Source organism: Gobio gobio (genome assembly GCF_949357685.1).
Source record: "Gobio gobio genome assembly, chromosome: 3".
NCBI classification, from domain to species: Eukaryota; Metazoa; Chordata; class Actinopteri; order Cypriniformes; family Gobionidae; genus Gobio; species Gobio gobio.
In genome coordinates, this window is record NC_137099.1 from 42,164,563 (window position 1) to 42,187,730 (window position 23,168).

Below are 23,168 nucleotides of genomic sequence, written 5' to 3' on the forward strand. Positions count from 1 at the left end.
CAGAGTGAGCTGTGCCAGCCAGCTGAGACTGACCCTGAGGGGGCTTGACTGTACGGATAAGCCTCTGGCCTCCTGTAAGGCTGTCTGACACCTCCGACTGACCCAGTTTAGGTGGCATTACCGTCACCTGTCCATTCACCAAACTAATCCTGCTTATTAAATCTTCTCTCTGAGACTCTATAGTCATCGCACCCAATTAAAAGCACATGTTTGCGAGTTTGTTTGTCAAGTGGGATTGATGTATTTATGGATGTGTAAATTAATGGCATACTAGGCTGTAGACGGCACACAAGCTATCCACGGTAAGCGGTTAAAAAATGTATATCCACTTATACAAGCTCAAAACCAGCTTTTGCTGAGGTGCTTTATTTGAGCAAGATGGAAGGGAGCTAGCAGAAATCGAGAGTCTAATTTGTTTCCAGCGTTACATCTCTGTGCTCAGGGACTCGGTTGTTCCTCCATACACAATGATTTGTGATTGATGAAACCCCTTGACACTTCAGCTGCATCATCTCCCGGCCTGCTGTCCCACGGTGACCGTCTTCACACCTCTGATTGGTCCCTAGCTGCGGTCTCCTGCGGTAACAGCGCAGGCCGTATGGCAGGTGTGCTGCGGGTGTTGGCTGGTGGCGAGCTCCTTGACTGATTTTGTTATCACAAGGGATGAGGATAATGAAAGGCTTGGGTGTTTTGTGTATGTGTATGTGCGCGTGTGAGATTACACTCTCCGAGAGGCCTCGGCCTGCTATTTTGCCCAGGAGGTAGCACTGGCGGTGCTGGTTGGCTTAATGCTGAGAGATTAGGCCTCTCCGCAGAGGTAATTGCTCACAGCACGCTCTATTAAAGACAAAAGGAAAGAAAACCTCTATCTGGAGCAACAGCTAATTTATTATGTGCTGTCCGGCAACGTCTTCATAGCACAGTGACTGTGTAGCCACGTGATCATGCGGGTACCAGCTCCATTGTGAAATATGAAAGCCACCAGCCCATTCCGTTGTAATTAGCGTAGTGTTTGCACACAGAAACGTCTTTGACAATGTCCCAGAAACATGATGAGCTTTTGTTCCTAAAAAAATGTTTTAGGTGTGTTTACGAAATGCTTTTCTCTGATCCTGATTTGAGGGACTGTGTGTGTGTGTGTGTGTGTGTGTATATATATATATATATATATATATATATATATATATATATATATATATATATATATATATATATATATATATATATATATATATATATATATATATATATATACAGGGAGTGCAGAATTATTAGGCACGTTGATTTTCTGATCATATTTTTTTTCCAGGCACATTTGACCAATTCCAAACCACAGTAATCCTAATAACTACTATTGATTTAGTATTTAATAATGTATAAGTGATATATAATTGTTCATGAAGGCTGGAAATGAAAATCACCTTATATTCAGGTGTGCAGAATTATTAGGCATGTTTTCTTTTACAGATAAATTGAGCCAAAAAAGAGATTTAACTCAGACTGAAAAGTGAAAAAAGTATTAAATGCCCATGAAAAGGATGCAATATTAATGCAATACTAGACATTGCAGTTAAGGCATGACCATTGGACAGTGAAATGCTCGTTGGGTCAGCAGGGTCAGACAAAAACAGGTGGTGAAGAAAAGACACCTGTTAACTGCAAAAGAATTAAGAATTAAGGTGAAGAATTAAGGGTGAAACCATCAGGAACACTTTAGTCTCCAGCGCCACCATTTTCCAGAGCTGCAACCTACCTGGAGTCTCCAGAAGTGCAAGGTGTCAGGATCTCAGAGACTTCAGTTAGGTAAAGAATCCTAAAAAATGACCCCCACTAGATAAGAATCACAAGCTGAAGTGTTGTAAAATACATGAAGAAGGTTTTTTTATAGGCTTTATGGACAGATAGGTTGAGAGTGACTCTTGAAGGACCAGCACCACATCCTCTAGTACCACTGTTTGAAGAATTCATCTTCCAGAATCTGGCAGTACGTTTTGGGTGTTCATTTTTAGTCCATCTCTGCAAAACGGACTTCAGGATGGACTAAAATGAACTCCCAAAACGTACTGCCAGATTCTGGAAGATGAATTCTTCAAACAGTGGTACTAGAGGATGTGGTGCTGGTCCTTCAAGAGTCATTCTCAACCTATAAAACCTATAAAGCCTATAAAAAAGCAGGCTTCATGTATTTTACAACACTTCAGCTTGTGATTCTTATCTAGTGGGGGTCATTTTTTAGGATTCTTTACCTAACTGACGTCTCTGAGATCCTGACACCTTGCACTTCTGGAGACTCCAGGTAGGTTGCAGCTCTGGAAAATGGTGGCTCTGGAGACTAAAGGGTTCCTGATGGTTTCACCCTTAATTCTTCACCTTAATTCTTAATTCTTTTGCAGATAACAGGTGTCTTTTCTCCGCCACATGTTTTTGTCTGACCCTGCTGACCCAACGAGCATTTCACTGTCCAATGGTCATGCCTTAACTGCAATGTCTAGTATTGCATTAGTATTGCATCCTTCTCATGGGCATTTAATATTTTTTGAGTTAAATCTCTTTTTTGGCTCAATTTATCTGTAAAAGAAAACATGCCTAATAATTCTGCACACCTGAATATAAGGTGATTTTCATTTCCAGCCTTCATGAACAATTATATATCACTTATACATTATTAAATACTAAATCAATAGTAGTTATTAGGATTACTGTGGTTTGGAATTGGTCAAATGTGCCTGGAAAAAAAATATGATCAGAAAATCAACGTGCCTAATAATTCTGCACTCCCTGTGTATATATATATCTTTCAATCTATCTCTCTTTCTCTCTCCCTCACTCTCTGACATAGATGTGTCAATTGTAATGCTTTCTCTTCTTAACTGACCCTAATTCCCCTTTTGATTCTCAATTTAATTCTCCTTCAGTTACATTAAGCGATAGGGTAGGATTAGAGGGTTTTTTTCTGACCGTTCTGCTCAACCCCTCACCTCTGGATGTGCAGGTCTTTCACCAGGACTTAACTACTAGAACCTTTTGATCTCTCTGTGCATCTTCTTTCACAATGCCCCCGTGCCTTAGGCAGCCTTAGGCTGATTGTGTATTATATGTGTGTTACCAGAATGGGAGTTATTTAAGTCAATTGTTATATAAGTCTACTCTTAACAATATAACCCAGTAAAAAGAAACTGTTGCTATTGGCAGATTGAGGTTACTCTAGTTGGCTAGTTCAGCAGCTGGGGTGTGAGTGGGTCCAAACCCTCCCCGGGGACGGTTTGCATGCTGGACTGGAGAGGAGATTGAATTTGTGGGTGCAAAGTTCAGTATGTGGGGGTGGTGGCCTGGGGACCAAGCTGACCTCTGAAACCATTATCATCCTACTCATGTCACATATAGAATGTCTCTCTGTCCTCCTTTTCTATCTATCTATCTATCTATCTATCTATCTATCTATCTATCTATCTATCTATCTATCTATCTATCTATCTATCTATCTATCTATCTATCTATCTATCTATCTATCTATCTATCTATCTATCTATCTATCTATCTATCTATCATCTATCTATCTATCAGCAAACCAGCACTAACCACATCACAAGCATGACATTTTATTTCATAGAGTATATCTCCATCTGATATAACTATACAGTAAATATCTGCTTCCGAAAGCCGGTTGATAAAGCCAGCTTATCTCCAGCTGGTGTGGATTGGCCCTCTTTGCTTAACTACTTGGGCTGAACCCAGTCACATATTTTTGCATTTGTTTAAATCCCTTATTCTGGCACGTTGTTGAATCACCTCGACACGACTCTGAAGACCGCTGTTCCCAGCTCATTATATACAGTGGTTGAAGGACTCTTCCTACACACAGCTGTGTGTGCATGTGTGTGTTTGTATAATATCTGCATATCAAAGATCAACAGCATTGTCTGTAAAATTCTCAGCCACAGTAATCTGTTGACAAAGAGCGCTCGACTGGCCAAAACTTTTCTCGCATTTTATGCCATTGTGGCAACTAACCACATGTGACCCGCTGAAGGACCCTGCCTGCACCCCTCGTTGTAATTGGCCATGTGATTATGTGTGCGTGTTTGTTAACAGGCTCTCCCTCAGCACCCTGCTGTTCCCATTTGCTGGTTACAGCCATAAACTGGGCAAGCCCTGGTTGTTTTAACAGCACATGTGTTGATGAGCACTCTTTGGCTTTCTCAGCATAAGAAGGATCCAATTAGACTCAAGGCAGAAGTCTCTGGAACTGTGAGTAAGTATGCATGAGTGTGTATATTTGTATATATGATTTTTCTCACTTGTTTATAAAATGTTGAAATAACCTTGCGGTTTAGAGGTGTGTTGCGCTCGTTTATGATGGCAGTGGAGAGCTGCGGTGTTGCTCGGAGAAGCGTATTCATGCACAGTTCTCAAGTTGACATATTTTCATCTATTCATCCTCCATAATCCCACCATTCTTTTAGGCTACTCGTCTTCAGTGGTCTTCAAATGTTTCTGTATGGATGATTGTTGACCTTCCCTTCTTATGTCCTACGAAGACATTTATTACTCTGTAGTAAGACTGGGATCACAAATAATCAATGGTGTTGATGTATTTTATTGTACTTTTTTGTTAGCATTTAAAATACTTTTTTAACCACACAGTATCTGCACATAAAATATTGATTTTTGATGTAAAAAAAAAACACGACTGTATGCATCATAATGTTCAATCATTTGCTTAACGTTTATTTTTTTGAGAGCGGGTGTATATGCGCATACACTAAGGTTAGCTGGTTTTATAAACGCTACCCTCCACAGTTCGCTCTCCGCACACTTCCGTCTGCACCATTAACATCGCTGCGGCATGAATCATTGTAAATCGAATAGTGCACTTTGTGCGGGAATGAAACACGGCTGTCTCCGGATCATAATGGCGGAATTATAGCTCTCCCCCCATCATCACGCACGCGCTGAAGTCATCCCAAACCCAATTAAGGAAAATCCGTCTTCATTTGCTGGGTTTTGGAGGCTGACAGGCAGAGTGTCAGAGATGTGCTTTGGATTGTTTTCTTTTTGAGGCGAGGTGGGGGCCCGGCTCGTGAGGTGATCGATCACAGGAAGCTGGCCAGGTATTGAAGGGTGTTGTTGCGGAAGGGGCGAAGACCTTAGATAACATCATCATTAGCCTGCAGACTGACACTTATGTGCGCATCATTACAGGCTTCATTGCGGATGGTGTGTGTATCATCACAAGTATAATGGTTTCGATTTTTTTTTACTTATTGTGGTTTTCGATTTCAATGTCTTAGTGGTTCTTTGTGTATTTATTTTTTTTTCATAACATAAGTTGCGTCCCAAATTACATAATATACACTGCATTTATTCACAATGTTCTTATGCACTATGTACTCAACCATGTAGTGTATGAATTTTATACTGTTATTTTGGAGTCTGATAGCCCCTGCCCCACCGCTATGTAGAGACAGCTGAGTGCATGAAGTGTCCAACATTTCACACTTGTTTTTGTTTTTGTTTTTTTTGGGTTAAGTAAGTGTATCATCTGGTTATTTACTTTGACTATTTGGAATTTTCAGTGTAAAAACACTACTTGCACCATTTATACTACAAAACGCTAGGGGTGGGGCAAAAATCGATTCACATATGAATCGCGATTCTATCTTCCACCGATTTGCATCAATTCACAAATTTCAAAAATCGATTTTCTAAAGTGTTATACTTCTTTAACTTCACAGTACTAAAAGTTATTGACACGTTATAGTCTTATTAATCGCAATAAGCCACAAAAAGGAACTTAAATGCGTTGCTCGCGCTGATAGGTACATAACCGAAGCGCAGATGCCGCCTCTCAGATTCATGCTATTCTGAATTTAGTTCTCTTTCACAGCTTATTGCGCTTCGATGGTCAAATACACACACAGTTATGTCACAATGCACATGTGAGTGTGGAGTATTCACGTAATCACATTCTGTTATGTCCTATGCAAACTTAAACAGTTGGGAGCAAATCGGATGTGTAATAGTCTATTAGACCCATGCATTCATTCTTACTGTACACGGAAAACTTAGTTTATTTAATTTGTATATATTTTTTATATATACTTTATTACAAAAGACTGCCAGTCATGTGTGTAATGATTGCAGTCAGCTTAAATGGCATTTGTTTTATAATATTGGGTTGACTAAAATGGGGGGGAAAAAAAGAAAGGGTTCACATTTAATTCAGTAGGATTTTTTTTTTCTTCAAGACCTATTCTATGGCAATCAAATAGGAAAAGTAATACAGAACAGTAAACTACAATAAAATCTATGCATATATCAAATCGAAATTTGATTCAAAATTGAGAATCAAATTGTGGCCTAAAAAATCGATTTGAATTTAATTATGAGGTACCAAAAGATTCCCACCCCTACAAAATGGCATAGAATAGTGCATAAGTACGCAAATTGGGATGCATCTGTAGTATCATAACATGATTTAACATAACACCACAAATTGTTCCATTAGTCTATGCTGACACATACTAGACTTCATAAATAAACTGTACCCCAATGAAAATAACAGCTTCACGATGGCAATGTTTAAGTTTAAAGTTTTATTTGTCAAATTCATAGCAACAGCTAGTACTTGTGGACAATGAAATACACCTATAAATGTGTCTTTGCTGCTACATTTAGCTGTAAATTGTGACTACCGTCACTCTGGCATCTCTAAGGCAGTTATGATTCAGCAGCATAGACTGAAATGGCTCAGATCTCATGCCAGTCGGCCCACACCGGAAAACAACTAGTCCCTGGATTTGTTTTTAAATTTCATGGTACTGAATGTTTGTTGATGGCCATTTTTATCAACTAAACAAAACTCTAGCATTTGTGTTGTTTACAACATTTCAAGGAAATGGCTGCACTATTATTTGCTCTGACCGTTTTACTACATGCTGCTTTAATGTAATGTAATTTGTAATGTAGTGCATATTTGTAGTGTCAGTTTAGCTTTCGTTTTTAGCAAACTCACATTTTTATTTTAGAAAGCAATATTTTCAAACAGCTACTTCATAGTAGTTAATGACGATATGCTCAACCAACACACGCATGCATTTTTTCTGTCTATGAAAAAACAAACAGGACTATGACCTGCTGTACTTTATAGAGAAAGGAGAGGAAATGAGTGCTGAGAGGGAGGCAAGAGATGGGAGATGAGATGTACAGTATTATGAGATGTGTGATGATCTGGGAGAAGACGAGGGAGATGGAATGAGGAGTTTGAAGTTAGAGGAGAGAGAGAGAGCGATATTGGTGTTTATAGATTTAGTCTCTTTGTATTTCAGTTGCAACAAGGAATTTCTTGTAAGGAGGGAGAAAAGGCCGGAGAGAAAGAGCGTGCATGATAGAGTCTGAACAGAGAGCTAAAGCATCAGAGAGAAGCAGAGAGCTTCAGCAGTTTTTGATTGTTGCTGAAATATTGGCATTTGCAGACTGTGGTGTTTGGTAATGAAGTTTAAACCTAGCTCACTCAGATTGATCCTCTAGCACATCACCTCCAGGCTTACCTTTAGCACTCAGCAAGACATCAAATATTTAAACACTCATAATTATTAATGGTATTTATGATAGATCACTCACCTTTAATACTGTTTAATTAATTTGTTGCCACATCAATCCAATTTAAATCCAAAGTTAACATAAAACAGTATTTTTTTTTACACATATTTGCTCTCAAAAATTAAATGTTCCATTAATTTTAATTATAAATACAAATCAGAACCAGATTTTTTTTACTTTACAATGGTAATTGTAATATAATATTTAATGTAGCCTAACAATATTTATATAGTATATATAATATATTAGATTTATATTTATTTATATTTATAAATATATAATAATATTACATAGTATTTTATAACAGTAAATTCTATGTCAAACGTCAAAAATAAATATCTGAATTTGTATTTAAAGGTAAAATATGGTCAATTATACACTTTTCACAACACGTAATACAGAACGTTCTAGATCACAAAACAGAGCTTGAATTGCCGAAAACAGGTGTGTTGCCAATTCTGTGTGCCTAAGCAATTGTGAATCTGTTTCCTGTTGGAGCATCGTCGGAGCATGGTCTGTCTCTCTCATGTTAGGCCAGCCAGAAGTCCCAGGTGTAAAGGTATAAGTCTATCTCTTTCTTCAACCGTTTTCTTGTTCTTTCTCTCTCTCTTCCTTTATCTGTTCCTCACCACTGAGGGACCATCTCTGCTTCATTTCACATGTCGCCCGAAGGGGAAAAGGGCTGCGGAAAAGAGAAGCTAGCTATGATAGAGAAAGATAGAGGGAGCAAAAAGAGAGAAGGGGAGGCAGAGATTGAGAGAGCAAGGGATACTGGAGGCATTGTTCCACTCCAAGAGACACAAACAGTCTCAAGCTTTCTGGTATTCAACCCGCAGCTTCCCTGTGTTTGTCTGTGTGCGAGTGTGTTTCCAAAATGTTATAATTCTACAGGCAGATCAGAAAGAGGGATAAAATGCCACTGAAAGATCAGTCTGATAGAAAATAGGACAGAGAGTTACACTATCTCTCCCTCTCATTTTCTTTTCTTTTCTTTTCAGACTCTCGTTCTCACTCTCGTCCATTTCTCATGCATTTTTCCTCCATCTTCCTTTAGCAATTTCTTCTTCTCTCTCTTTCTATCTACATGCATAAGTGCTGGTGTTCAGGCCTACTCTTTGCATGAGTGGTTTTAATGATGCACATGCAGGGCTCAACAATAAGGATGGCCCAGGGCCATTTCAGCCCAGTTGATGGATAAGGCCACCGCTGTGTTGTCGCTGCATCCTGTGTTTGCTGCAAACTTCAAACTTATTGCAAACTTAATTTTGTTTTCTATGTTGCATTTTGTTGCGAGTTGTGCTGTTTTAAATGTCAAAAAGTCTAAAATAGGTGAGGCATTTGCGAAAAAGATTTGTGATAATCTTGGAATAATCGATTGCATCAGATAAATAAATTAGGCTATTTATTGTACCCCTTTTCTCTTTTAAATAACATTAAATGAAATATAAATGTATAATAATAGTATTATGAAGAAAATCTGAATTACTATGCCAATTTTTAAGTAATGTTTGATGATATTTATTATATACTGTATATTATATATGGTAGTTATATAATAATAATTATTATTATCAGCAGTTGTAGTAGTAGTAATAGTAGTAATATTACATTATATTTTTGTAATTATTATTAAATATATAATAGTTATGTTATTATGCGACCACAAAAAAAAACAATTTTGCTACATTTTTATATTATTAGCAGTATGTTACAGTAGTATTGTTTTATTGTTAATAGTATTGTATTATTTATTTATTATTAAAAAATAATGATAATGTAAAAAGGTAAAAATCCGAATTACTTGACCCGGGGCAGCAGGAGGAAAAAAATCCTTATTTTCTTAGCCGTGTCATGATTGCTGACTTCTTGATTGGCTGCACAAACACACATATACACAACATCCTTGAATTTCATTTGAACTCATGTGTTTCTTTTACAAATGATTTGTGGTAAGACATGTCTAATGATAACTATACAGGGTGCACTTATTATTCAAGTGACCAACAATATCATTTCCATTTTTCCATTTGCGTCAATGCAATGATAGAAACACATTAGTTATAATGAGCATTTAATCTCTAAAGGCATCCAGTCTATTCATCCTGTTTGATGGAGCAGTTTGATGTGTTAGTCAGTGCGCCCACCCTGCAGGGGGTCCATACAGCCACGCAAAAACTCCAAATTCACAGTTGTCTTTTTTCTCAATGATTCATTTCATATGCATCAAAGTCTGTGTATGTGCTCAGTTCTGTTACTGTGATGTGTCAACTGTTGTGTGTGGTTCTTGTTTAACTCTCAACCCCACCAGACACTTATTTCTCTCTTAAAGCGCCTGGCTTGAATTCGTGTCGCTCTAGATAACGAAACATCACAAAAACAAAGCTTGTGGTATGTCGGGCCATAATGCCTGGTTGTATATGCTTGTGTATGATGTATCCGCACATTGTTCTTGTTGAGGCTTGTTATAAAGTGTGTCCTTCAGCTTTGTTTGTGCTCTCTGGTCTCCACTGAGGATCGGGTAAACAGACAAAGAGAGAAGGAGAAAGAAAGAGAGAGACAGACGGTTAGTGATTTCAGCAGCGCGGCTTTTCTTAAGCGCTCCTGTTAGCACCGAGGCACGGGCTGCTATCGATTAGAATATGAAAACCTAGAGGCCTGCATATAAGATTGGCGATGAGGAGGCATTGGAGAGCAGTAGAACAGACAGGTTGCACACACAGCATGCACACGCACACACACACACATAGCGGCACAGGAAGTTGCTGATTAGGTTTGACCTGGTGTCAAGCAAAAAAAAAGAATGCTGAAGAATGCTGGGCAAAATCACACGAAGAGAAGGGAGCAAAAAATCAATGACTGACAAACAAGCGCCTTTAGTTTACTGCCGTGGAATGATGAGGCTGTGGAAATAATACCCTCATCATTGACTCTTCTGTGCTCTGTGTGTGTGTGTGTGTGTGTGTGTGTGTGTGTGTGTGTGTGTGGGGGTGTTTCGATGGCAGGTGCTGTATTAAAAGCATAGAGCTCCAGAAAAGTGTGTGCGCAATGCAGTTTATTTGCCTATAGGTTTAGAAGTTTATGAAACAGATCATTCTGACTCTTTAATAGGATGAGAAACATTCAACTCCATTGTGAAATGCTGATAAACTCAAGCCTGTTAATCGCCTACAATTAGGCTAATGTATCACTCAGCATAAAACTTTTCAATTTAGTTTATTAATATGAATCATTTATTTCACTTCACATCGTGTCTAAGAAGTTCATTTGTAGAATGTTATGAGAGTTGTCCCTGTTCTGTGGAAACTTTGGAGCTTTGTGTGAAGTTCTGTGTGCACATTCCTTGTCTGACTGCTGAATTCATCAATAGAACTGTTTATTATGCTTGGCAAATTTGATGTGTATGTATGGCTGAATTGATCCTCTAGCATGTGAGTACTAGTCCATGTCTCCTTCTTTTCACTAAAATGGCCATTTCTTCTGTTGTGTTTGCGAGTTGGTTTGTTTGTGCACTGGAAGAATAGAGAAAAAAACACTTCCCGTCTTGGCGTTTCAACAGTGGTTTCATCTCTTCTTTCTGCTCTCGGCTTTAATTGACAGCTGCACTGGATTATGGGCTGTGTTCAAGTTCTTCGTCTGCTCTCACAAATCATTACACACGAGAGAGTGGGTCAATCTGTATTTGATCTGCTCACGTGTGTGAGTGTTAGAAGCAGAAGGCAGTAGAGAGTGCTGATGTAGCAGGTTGGCATGAAACCACAGACAGAACCGGGGTTATCACAGAGAGAACAAATGAAAGTGGGATGAGAGGCGGCAAGATAGAGGAAATGAATTTTTTAAAAAGCTGCGAAACTGGGATTACACAGCATCCCATGCATACTCACTTTCTTCAGTCCATTCAACAGCTGGATTCAACACCATAAAAGGCTTGTGCGCTGCAAACCATCTGAAGCTTTTTAGTATTATCAGTAGCACTTTACTTGTGATTTTAGTTCACTAGAATGCTGTTGTACTGAGCATCACTACAGCTGTGATTCAGCCATAAAATAAATAACAAAATAGCAGGTTGTGTTGCAACTAAAATGCATGTTACTTGACATTAATTTCTCTTTTATTGAACTGTATGAAAGCAGTATCACAATCACAATCGTACTGTAGTACTGACTATTACATATTCGTCACAGCCATTTCTGTATCATTTTATATTGTTTAAAATAGGCATTCTTGTTGTATTACTATTATAAATACACCTTACAATGAATATTTTCATGAATAATTAAACCATTATAATAATGCATTTTAGCACTTAGTAATTCAGTTACACCTTTAACATGTATGATGTATTAAAACACGATTAACACATTTCATGTGTCATGTTACAATGCATTATACTTATTGTATAACCTTGAATACATAAGCATTATAATCTATCATAACTCTGGTTACAATTATTTATGAAAATGTTGGTAACGCTAGCCTTTATGTATAATGCATTATAAAGGTATTCTTAATGTATGTTATAAATAGGGGTGTGCGATTATATATCGTCTGCGATAAAATCGTAATTGTTGTTTTAATGATGTGCAATCTGACATTATCGAGTATATCCCTCACACACACCCAGCGAGTGCACGCACACACTACATGATGTAGTTTTGTCGATTAGACTAGTGCGGGTGCACATTAGAGTACATGCTTTCACTGTGTTTTATATTTATATCATATAATATAGTTAATAAGATATCACACAAAGATTGCAGTTTTTCAAATGTGATATTGATTTTATGCAAGTTTACTAAAAAAGAAGTTAATATTAAGTGACTTACAGTTTAGACTTCCATATTGCCTGTTTTTGCTCTATTTCGCCACCGAAAAATAGTTCAAAACAAAGACGCAGCACTGTTTTCATACTGAATGAATCAGCTTTTTGAACGAATCAATTGAATCAATGATTCAATGACTAATATAGATTAAGATATTCAAATACTTCGTTCCTTGAATGAATCAGCTGTTTGAATGAATTGTTTGAATCTCAATGACTCACTCGTTAAACGTGACTTGCTGCCACCTACTGGCGGTTTTAATTTCACAGTTAAAGTGTCTTTTCATGTTTTAAATCATTTCAAATATCAATATTATTCAACATTTTATGTTTTAAACATCAAAACATAATGTATGCATAACTGCAGGTTATTAATTTGTCACTTCTGAGCTGTGTAAATGATCAAACAGTAAACAGTCTGTGTAAATGATCTAAATGCCACTTCAGATGCAGCTTCTGTGTTTGATACCTATTTAATTTGATTGGTAACAGCCCTATTGTGTCTTATTATAATTCATTTTTTTTAAATTTATGAAATTGACACAAAAGATGTAAAAAATTTATTTATCAAGGTAAAGATGATTTCTGTCACTTCTGTGAACTAACAACCACACAGAATATGAAGAATATCATAAACATTAGGAGTCAGCAGACCATGGCAGTCCTAAACCTGCCAAAGTACCAGCACAATAACACACTCAGCAAAATATTGTCTTTCGCTATCGAGAAAATCCCAGAATATATTGAGATTTTTTGTCAATATTGCACACTCCTAGTTATAATGCAATATATATTTTCATAAATAACTGTAACCAAAGATAATATGCATTATCATTTTCAGATTCTTTGTTACATTTGAAATCGGTTGTTTTAATGCATTATACTTTCAAAGGCTTGACATAAGTATTATGATGTATTATAACTGTGTTTACAATTAGTCATGTGACCATACAATGCATTATAAGGTGCATTAAAAGTCATAATTAATGCATTAAAATACTTTTGCGATGCATCATACATAAAGGCTAGTGTTAGAGTAAAGGCTAGGCTAAAGTAAAGTGTTACCAACTAAAAGTGTAAAACTAGGGATGCACTAATACATCATTTGTGCACCAAATGATTACTAATACTAATAGATGTCATCTCCCACAAACCGATAGTTTTGAGGTTTCTTTTTTTTTTAAGTGGTTGTTTTTAAACCATGATAATTAATTACACTCATTGAAATAATCATTTATTTAGCTGACTTTGTGCTTTATAATTAATGAAATTAAGTTATTCATGTGTACATTATAGACAAATGCAAATTCCCCTTTAATTCAGTTATACACAAAATTCTGAAACAAAAAGTACCAATGGATAAAGGTTGCACAGTTAATGAAACAATGAACAGTTATTAACATTGAAATTACTGCTGCTGCTGCTGCTGCTGCAATTAATTCATTTGAAACATTTTGTTGTTGTTTTTTGTTGCAACGATTGAGCCTTGTTACTAATCATAGACACATCTGATGTGTAATGAATGCAGTGGTGAATCAGAGGCCATTTAATGTGTATCTTTATATCAGTGTTCAGTCAAGCGTGAAGTGAACACTTTAGTGCTTTAGTCAGTTGGTCTGAGCTCAGTAAATTCAACACACACACACACACACACACACACACAATGGTATATCAGTGTGGCAGCACATAATGTTAATGGCACTTAATTTGTTGGTTTGGGATTGGCAGGCGGGTGTGAGCTCTGCTCCCAGAGGATCTGCCTGTAATTGTGTTTCATATCATAAATATATAAATAAAGCTGGCAATAATTACAAAATAATAATTCTCCCCCACTCTTTCGGCCTCGCTGTTTCTTTTTCTCTCACTATCATTCGCGCACACACTGGCCTTTCGTCTCGATATCCTTTGCCTTTCTCTGTTTCTCTCTCACAATGCAGAGTAATGTAAGGAGTGGAAGGTAATTAGGTTGCATGCAGGACTCCAAAGCCACACGCCACAGAAGCAGAGGTGACTTTGCTCACTGTCTCATGAGTGTGTCCAGAACCCTGACAGGGAGCTGAGAGTCAGTCAGCTTAATTACTATTCACTCACTGCCCTCACCCTTTGCCAATGACTGCTCTTAGATCAGGGGTCCTTGACCATGTCTGATAAGCTGTTATTATATGCTAAGTGGTGGCACTGAGCCCAGGTCAGTGTTTTGTGCTGGTTTGGGAAGGTCATTATGTGTCTTTGAGATTGGTTTCAGAAAGACATGAGCGAGGAAAACAGTGAAGTCTTTTTACACAACAAGAACACCCTGAAAGACGCTGATTTTCAAATGAATAGCATGAAATATGGGCTTTCTCTCATTATATATCAGGCTGTTTTGTTACAAAATAATTATTTTCCTTCTCATTTAATTATGGTCATGATATTTGACTTGCGTCTTCAGTCTAATACTGTGAGGATGTGTGCTTTTGTGTAATGCGTGTGTGTGTGTGTGTGTGTGTGTGTGTGTGTGTGTGTGTGTGTGTGTGTGTGTGTGTGTGTGTGTGTGTGTGTGTGTGTGTGTGAATGTACGTACCAGCATCTATTTGCTAATGGCTGATTTGATGGTAAATGGACTACAAGCGGAGGTATATCCAAGATGAAGATGAAGGGAGTTTGGCAGCCACTGAAAGCAAGTGTGTGTGAGAGAGAAAGAGGGAGACAGAGAGAGTGTGTGTTTTGGTTTCCTCTGCCTCATAACTTTATGCAACGCTCCAATGCTGTGGCTTTAAAGACAATTGTGGGCAAACATTTCCAACTTCCATGTGACCACAGCTAGTGGAGCAGAAACATCACAAACAGAATGCTTAATCATACTAGCTGCAAACCATCATTCTTTGCTGTTTGTTTTTTTGGTTTTTTTTGGTAGCAATGAAGGATTTTTTTTCACGCTGCTTGCATTAATGTTAATGCATTCATTTGATACAGCTTCACAAACATGTGCTTCATTTTTGATTTGCATGAAAAAACAACTCAAACTTTATTTAAAATATATTTACAAGTAATGCATTTTTAAAGTACCTGCTCTGTGTTGGTTCTTTTCATTTGCAGTTGTTTTTTTTGTTTTTTTTTCCTTTGGTTTAAAGTGGTTTTCTTTTCTTTAGGTTCTCCCATGCCATCCTCTCTCTCCAGTCCATCAGTCACTGAGCATTCCCATTCGCAACCACCCTCACCCAATCTCCATGACAACCAGAGTTCCGTCCTAAGTAATGCCACCACGCAGGCGGTGCAGGACTCTGATTCGGAAGAAGAGTACACGGCTGTTCTCTATAGACCCGTAACGCAGCCTGTCCCCAGTCAAAGCTGTAATGGTAAGGTGACCAGCCCTCTCTTTCTTTCTCTCTCTCTCTCGCTCTGTCCTCCCAGGTCTGCGAAGTAAGGAAAGCATGAAGGCTATGTGTTCCCAGTAAAAACCACTGGAGCGAACTGTATACGGGCCTTTTCTGAATTTTTATTAGAGAATGTCACATCCAATCAGTGGTGTTCAGTGGTTAGGGGACGTTAAATGGACTTCAAATTGCACTCGAAAAACCAGTTTTGCATGCTTAAAATCATGTTCGACTGAGAACTGCTAGATTTCACTGAACTTTCAATGAAGTTAAAGGGATAGTTCACCCACAAATTAAAATGTACTCACCCTCATGTCATTCCCAACCTGTAAGTAGACCAAAAAAGCTGAATTTTGGAAGAATGTTCTTACAATAAAAGTGGGGACCAGATCCTTTTAAGCACCATAAATATTCTAAAAAAGTAGCCCATATTATTTGTCCACTATATTCCAAGATGTCTGAAGTCATATAATAGGTAGAGAAGCTATCACTGAAAAAGCCATGTGGGTTTTTAAAGATATCTTATGATTCCTTGGTTGAACTGTCCCTTTAAAAACTAAGCCACGGATAGAATGTGTGTGCTTTTACTCCGAGCGCATTCTGTTTTATGTGTTCTGTTCCCATCTCTCCAGCAGCTATGCTTTGAGCCTCCTCCTGTTATTGTTTTCATCTTGTGTCTTTAAAGGCACTAACACAAACAAACACTCTGCTGGTGTGTTCTTGTCCTCATGCACCATGACCTGTGTCTTTGTTTGAGAGCCTTAGGAGCTCCAGCTGTCATCAACATCATCTTAAGCCAGCGTCCCACTAGCCGTTTTTTCATGCGTACGCTTCATTTACATAGTCATTGGAGAATCAGAGGGAGTCTGTAAGCGCCGCCGCGTCTCTCAGCGGGCGAGTGTTAACAGCCCCAGCAACCAAACTCCCTGCCGACCCTCTGAAAACATCTAGCAAAGTTTAAAAAGTATCAAAGGCAGTCAGATGTGGCCTTGGTAGTGACCAATCAGCTTCTTTTAGCAATGAAAATATAATAATCTAATGTTACACTGTCCTGCTGTGATCTGATCAAAAAGATTTCCTCACAAAACCATTCATTTTATTCTAATTCTATGTGTATTGTGCTGTGCAAAAGTCTTAGGCCACCACCAGTTTTGTTGTTTTAGCAAAGTTTTAATGACCATTCATGTCTATTTTTCAGTCAATAAAATAAAAGAACAAAATAAAAAAGAACAAAATGGCTTCTTCGGGCAAAAGTCAGTATTTAGTGAGACTCCCTTGGCACTAAGTACATCTTGAACTCTTTTGGGGAGAATGTCCTAAAGTTTTCTGAAGTAATCTTCTGGTATATTATACCGGGCTTCTCTCAGCACCAGAGTTCTTCTTTAGATTTAGGCTGTCTTTTATTTATTTCTCTGTCCAGGTGATCCCTTACTTCCTCTATAATATTCAGGTTTGGACTCCAGGAGGCCAGTCCATGACTGTTCGGGCCCTATCATACACCCGGCACAATGCGACGCCAGACACAACGCAAGTGTTTTTTGCTCGTTTCAGTCCAACGCAGTCATCATTTTCATGACCTGCGCCACCTTATTTGATTAGCAAATGCACTCACGCCCATTTGTGCGCCCATGGGTGTGCTGGTCTGAAAACGAGGAGTGTTCAGGCGCATTGTTGGCGAGTTGCTATTTTGAGGCAACTGAAAATGACTGCACCATTAATGCCGCAATATTTTTTTGTTGTTTAAAGAGCGTGTTAGTAATATGCGTCTATAGGCAGGTGCAAAAATAAAAGGATTCCTCTCTGGAGAAGTGTTCAGTCTTTCCATTTGAAATTCCGCCATGTAAATAGCGAATCCACGATGGCGCTAGCACACACCTGTTACTCATTAAGAAAATAGGGACAGCTCTTTTAGACCATGCGACGGGCGCGCTGACCATTTTTCCTGTCATTAAACTAGCAAAAGTGGATTCGGACATGCCCTTAGTGAAATTGTGCCGTGCGCTTTAGACCATGTGCTTAGATCGTTAAAATAAAAAAAATAAAACAATTCCCGATCAGGCGCCTCCCAAAAGGGAATAGCATGATGAGTTGAAACCTGTCTGTACTTTTCAGCATTCATGATCCCATCAATTCAGACAATATCGCCAACACCACTGGCAGAAATGCAGCCCCAAACCAGGACAAGACCTTCCACCATGTTTCACTGAAGGCCACATGCACTCATTCTTCCATCTCTCTCCAATTCTTCTTCTCACATATTGTCGACGATTGGACCCAAAAATGTCAAACTTGCATTTGTCCCTCCATAATACTCTTTTCCACGGATCTTCATTTCAAACTTTGTGAGCTTTAGCAGCATATCTTAGCCTTTCCACCCTGTTGCCCTTCCGAAAAAGTGGTTTCTTGGCTGCTACCCTTCCACAAAAGACCATTGCTGATACTACAGCCTTCGGACTGTAGAAGGGTCAACTTGCTCAGCGAGGTCCTTGCTGGACTTCTTCCGGTCTCTCACCTGAAAAAATTCTGAGAAACATCTCATCAGATTTTGAAAGTTTACTTCGCCTTCCAGTCTTTTTTAGTCCTTGACCTCTCCTGATTCTTCACATTTCTTTATAACAGCTTAAATACCACATCTTGAATATCCAGTTTGTTTGCTGATTTCCCTTTGAGAGTGGCCTTGCTGATGCAAAATTATGATTTTATGTCTGTCGAATTCTGCGACCTTTGACATTTTGAATGGGATGTTATGATTGAAAGTTGGTCATTTTGACATGAAATAGGAGGGCAAATACAGGTGTTAGCAATGACATTAAAGGTCCTGTTCTTCGTGATCCCATTTTTCAAACTTTAGTTAGTGTGTAATGTTGCTGTTAGAGCATAAATAATACCTGTAAAATTATAAAGCTCAAAGTTCAATGCCAAGCGAGATATTTTATTTAACAGAAGTTCCCTTTAAAAGCCTACAGCGAACGGCCAGTTTGGACTACATCCATGTACATCCTGCTTTAATTACATCAGTAGAACAGTTTGTCGACTAGCCTCCGCCCACAAGAATACGGCGTGGTCTTGTTGATCCCTCGTGGAGAAGAGGAAGTGTTGCGTTCGGTTCGGTTCTGTTGCGTTTGTCGCCATGTCGTTCATACGCTGTTATTTTCATCCCGGAGTCAAATCACCTTTGTTTGGCCTTCAGGGGCTGTAGTTTGAGCGCGTTCATCTCCCCGTTATGGTAAGAGGCGGGACCTTTCCGGGTAACGTGCCCTAAGCTGCTGTCGAATCACAACACGGGAATCGCTGGCACAATCAGAACTCGTTACGTATTTCTGAAGTAGGGACTTCATAGAACAAGGAAATTCTCAGGCCGTTTTGAGGACAGTGAAAACAGCAGTATACAGATAAGTAAATTGTGTGAAAAATACAGTGTTTTTTTACACATCAAACATGAACACATGTTATATTGCACACTGTAAACACAATCAAAGTTTCAAAAAAACACGAAAAACGGGACCTTTAATTACAGTTCCATTCCATTTAGGTTCCTGCTATTGCCCAAGTTTAAGGGAAGGTCGCACTGAATACCTTCAGCCTTAGCCTGTTTTTTCCCCCTGATTTTTTTACTTCATAGAAATGTTCTGTATTTTCTGGTTGTTTTCAATTAAACATGAATAATTTAATAAACTAAGAAATAATTATATAATAAACTGAGAAATAATTATATATGGTCATTATAACATTGCTAAAACAAAAAATGGAATAGTAGCCCAAGACTTTTGCACAGTACTTTAGTTTTGTTACTTCATCAAACTTCATGTGACAGTGAATTGGAGAGAAATGTCACAGATATTAATTTTGTCTGTCACCCCTTTTCCATTCTTAATCATTGAGTGGCAGAAGCAGTTTCAGCAAAACCCTGACTAAAATCGATTTGTTTCAAGTCAGCTAGTGAGACATTTGCTTTAAAACTTTACAAACTTATAAACACTTATAAATAAATGATTTTATAATTGTGCTTCACACAATCCAAAGCTATCTTGTGTTTAAGCTGACATATCAACCTGCAATATCACCAGCAGACCTGTCAAGATCCACTTTCTTCATTCTGTGTTGTTGACATTGGTGTATTTTTACCTCTAAAAGCCTGCCTTAAACAGAAACATTTAATTTGGCCTAGTATTTATACATAATGAGGATGATTAGATTTGCTTTATGAGGGGAATGCACAGAGTTACTTCACCATTGTTTATTCTGGGGAATAGCGTGGCAAATTAAATTTAGGGCTCTCCTCTGCATAATTCCTACATTCTGCAGCGCATAAGGAAAGTATGTTGTTTTAAGAAACACTTTATAGGATATAGGACTTTATGTCTCCATGCAGTGACATCAGGAAGGTTGACAGACTTTACATCTGAGCTCACACAGGACCATACATGTCCAGATGTTTACAGTATGCAGCTTTTAAAGAAAACTCACCTTCTATTCATCCATACGATGTGATCCAGGCCTCTAATCAAAAGCAGCTCAAGTTAAAAGAAGAAAAAAATTGGATCAGTGTTAGGCTGCTCATAATGGATGAGCTTTTATCTGAAGTGAGGGGCTTTCTCGATAACCATCTGGATTCACAGTGATGCAGGCTTGACTAGGAAACCCCACGCTTACCGCCAGTAAGTCTTTTAGGCCGACTTGCGTGTGGCTGTCAAGTGGGGATCAGGAAGCACTCCAAGCACTGACATCTCATCATTTAAAGCGATCATCAATATTTGTAATGAGTGGAGGTGCTGTTGCTGATCGTTGCGGAGACGCAGGGGTGCCCTGCCCACTTAGCAGATCAAACTGGAATAAGGGTAGAGAGAGAGAGAGAGAGAGAGAGAGAGAGAGAGAGAGAGAGAGCGAGAGAGAGAGAGAGAGGGAGGTTGGGTGGGACAGGTTGAAAAAAGGCTCCAGCACACATCCTCAGAGGCTTTAATAGTCTGAGAGTAGACAGCAGGTCAGTGCACCAGCTCCTGTCTGCAGTCCTCCATATTAAAGACATGAACTCAGGCAGAACAGGAACAGGAAAGGAGGAGACAGAGGAGAGAGAGGAAGGAAGGGGTGAATCAAGTTGGAGCAATAATATTTATTTATTTATTTCAAGTGACATACTCTCAGCTATTTTGACCTATTTATTTTAAGAAACGGAAGAATCTATCTATCTATCTATAACAGCACTGATTTGATTTATTCTATTGTTCTCATTTGCATGTCACTTTGGATAAAAAGCTTTTGTATTTAGTCACTTCATGCATCTTGAGCGATCAAATTGAATTTAATAATTTGTTAAATTATGCATATAAATAGAAGTTTTATTCAGCAAGGACACATTAAATTGGCCAAAAGTGGCATTTATAATGTTACAAAAAATTAGTATTTCAAATATATGCTGTTCTTTTGAAATTTCTATTTTTTTAAAATCATCAGGGTTTCCACAAAAATATTAAGCAGTAAAAAAACCAAATACAGTAAATATGTTGACTGAATAGCTTTCCTCTCTGAGAGCATCTATTCATCTGCATATGTTAGACTTCGCCTTTCTTTCTGAGAAAATAAAAATAAAAACTGAGAAAAGGCCCATAGAATAAGCATGCCCTATTCTTTTGTTATCGGGTCAAGACCCGCTCGAAATGCAGAATACGCATCAGTAAGATAGATAGACAGACAGACAGCGAACAAGAGTCCGTCGAGAGTGATTACACTCTGCCTGCGTAACCCATCCAACATGGACTCTTGTTGTCAATTAGGCAGCCGAGGGGGCCTGCTGAAGCTGCCAGTGCACCGTGGTGCGGACTCTCTCAAACTGAGCCTCGGGTCACCAGTCCTGTCGGGCTCCTCTTCTCTCACGCACCGATTGCTATTGTCAGGTGCAGTGGGCATGAAAGCTGCAATTTTATAGCACAGGAACTCCAATAACGTTTACCGGGGCCGACGGAAGCCTCCGACTCCTGTGCCTTGCTCACTCAGCCACGCAAGTTGCTTAAGTTCCTACTGTTTTTCGCTTTCTTGCTTCTAACTTCCATTCTCTTCACTTCCTCCTTGTTTTCTCGGTGAACAGGGAGAGACAACTGGTGTATGGGCCACAGTTTAAATTAGACGACCACATTAGTGCCTGCTGAAGAATGAACATGAGAGCATTCACTATGATCCAGCTCCAGATGGGGGGCAGTAACGGTCCAATGGGGCTGTAAAAGTTGATGAATCAGGGTTGGATGCAGATCAGAAGCATCGTTCTCTCAAACAGTGCTTTTTTCTGGAAAGAGGTTAGGTAAGGGCTAGAATAACACCTCTGAAAATAGATTCTGGGAGCTGTTTGGTCTAGGAGGAGTTTTATTCAGATGCCAAGACTTTGCATTGTACAGGGCTTCACACATTACAGGGAAAAACAGGACATTTTCTTCAAAATCACAGCTAGATCTTATTTAATTTTGGTTAAATACAAAAAAAATGGTCGCAGACAAATATAAGACTTTATGTGAAATTTATATAAGCCTATACATTTGCACACAAAAAATAGTTTATGTCTGGATGAGCAGATTCTTGCATATACATAACAATCAAAGGTTTGCAATATTTTAGAGAACCATTACTCCAGTCTTCAATGTCAAATCATTCTAATATGCTGATTTGGTTATTATTGGTGCTGAATTATTAATAATGGTTCTTATTTTTATCAATGTTATTTGCCGCTTAATATTTTTGTGGAAACCTTGATACATTTTTTGATACATAAATAGAAAGTTCAAAGAACAGCATCTATTTGAAACAAAATAAATAGTTTGTAATATTCAATGTATGAGTCCTTGCTGAAAATAATTTCTTTATTCATTTCTTGATTATTCCAAACTAAAAATGGTATACGTGAGAAATTGTATTCGTGTGTAACTTCTACATAAATGTTTGTTTTTTTCACTTTACTACTATATATGTGTGTGTGTGTGTGTGTGTGTGTGTGTGTGTGTGTGTGTGTGTGTGTGTGTGTGTGTGTGTGTGTGTGTGTGTGTGTGTGTGTGTGTGTGCCTGTGCGTGTGTGTGTGCATTCTTGAAGTTTCTTCCATCACTCACAAATGTGATGCAACTTGGTGATTCCACATAGTGTTATTTATAATGGATTTAAGTGTTAAAAATTAATATTGTTTCATTCTGAAAGGAACCTTGTGTATTGTCTTGCTTGGAGGTCTTTGTGTGGTTGCACCAAGGTTGCATGGAATCATTTTGACACCAGTAATATGTCTTTTTGCCTGTCTGTCTGCCTCTCTTTGTGTAACATTTACTTCATTGGGCTGGGAGGAAGAGCTTCCACTTCCCTTGCACGGGTTGGTTGTAATTGGGAGCGCAACTGTATGTCAGTTACAGTTCAGTGTAAC

General features: G+C 38.4%; 1 protein-coding gene across 1 annotated transcript in view; it reads left to right on the forward strand.

Annotated features, from left to right (window-relative positions):
• Nucleotides 1-23,168, forward strand: part of tenm3 (teneurin transmembrane protein 3) — a 228,391-nt gene that overhangs the window by 79,666 nt on the left and 125,557 nt on the right. The window contains exon 3 of the mRNA XM_079811553.1: nucleotides 15,553-15,759. Within this exon, the coding sequence (XP_079667679.1) occupies nucleotides 15,553-15,759 (207 nt within the window). The remainder of the gene's footprint in view (nucleotides 1-15,552; nucleotides 15,760-23,168) is intronic.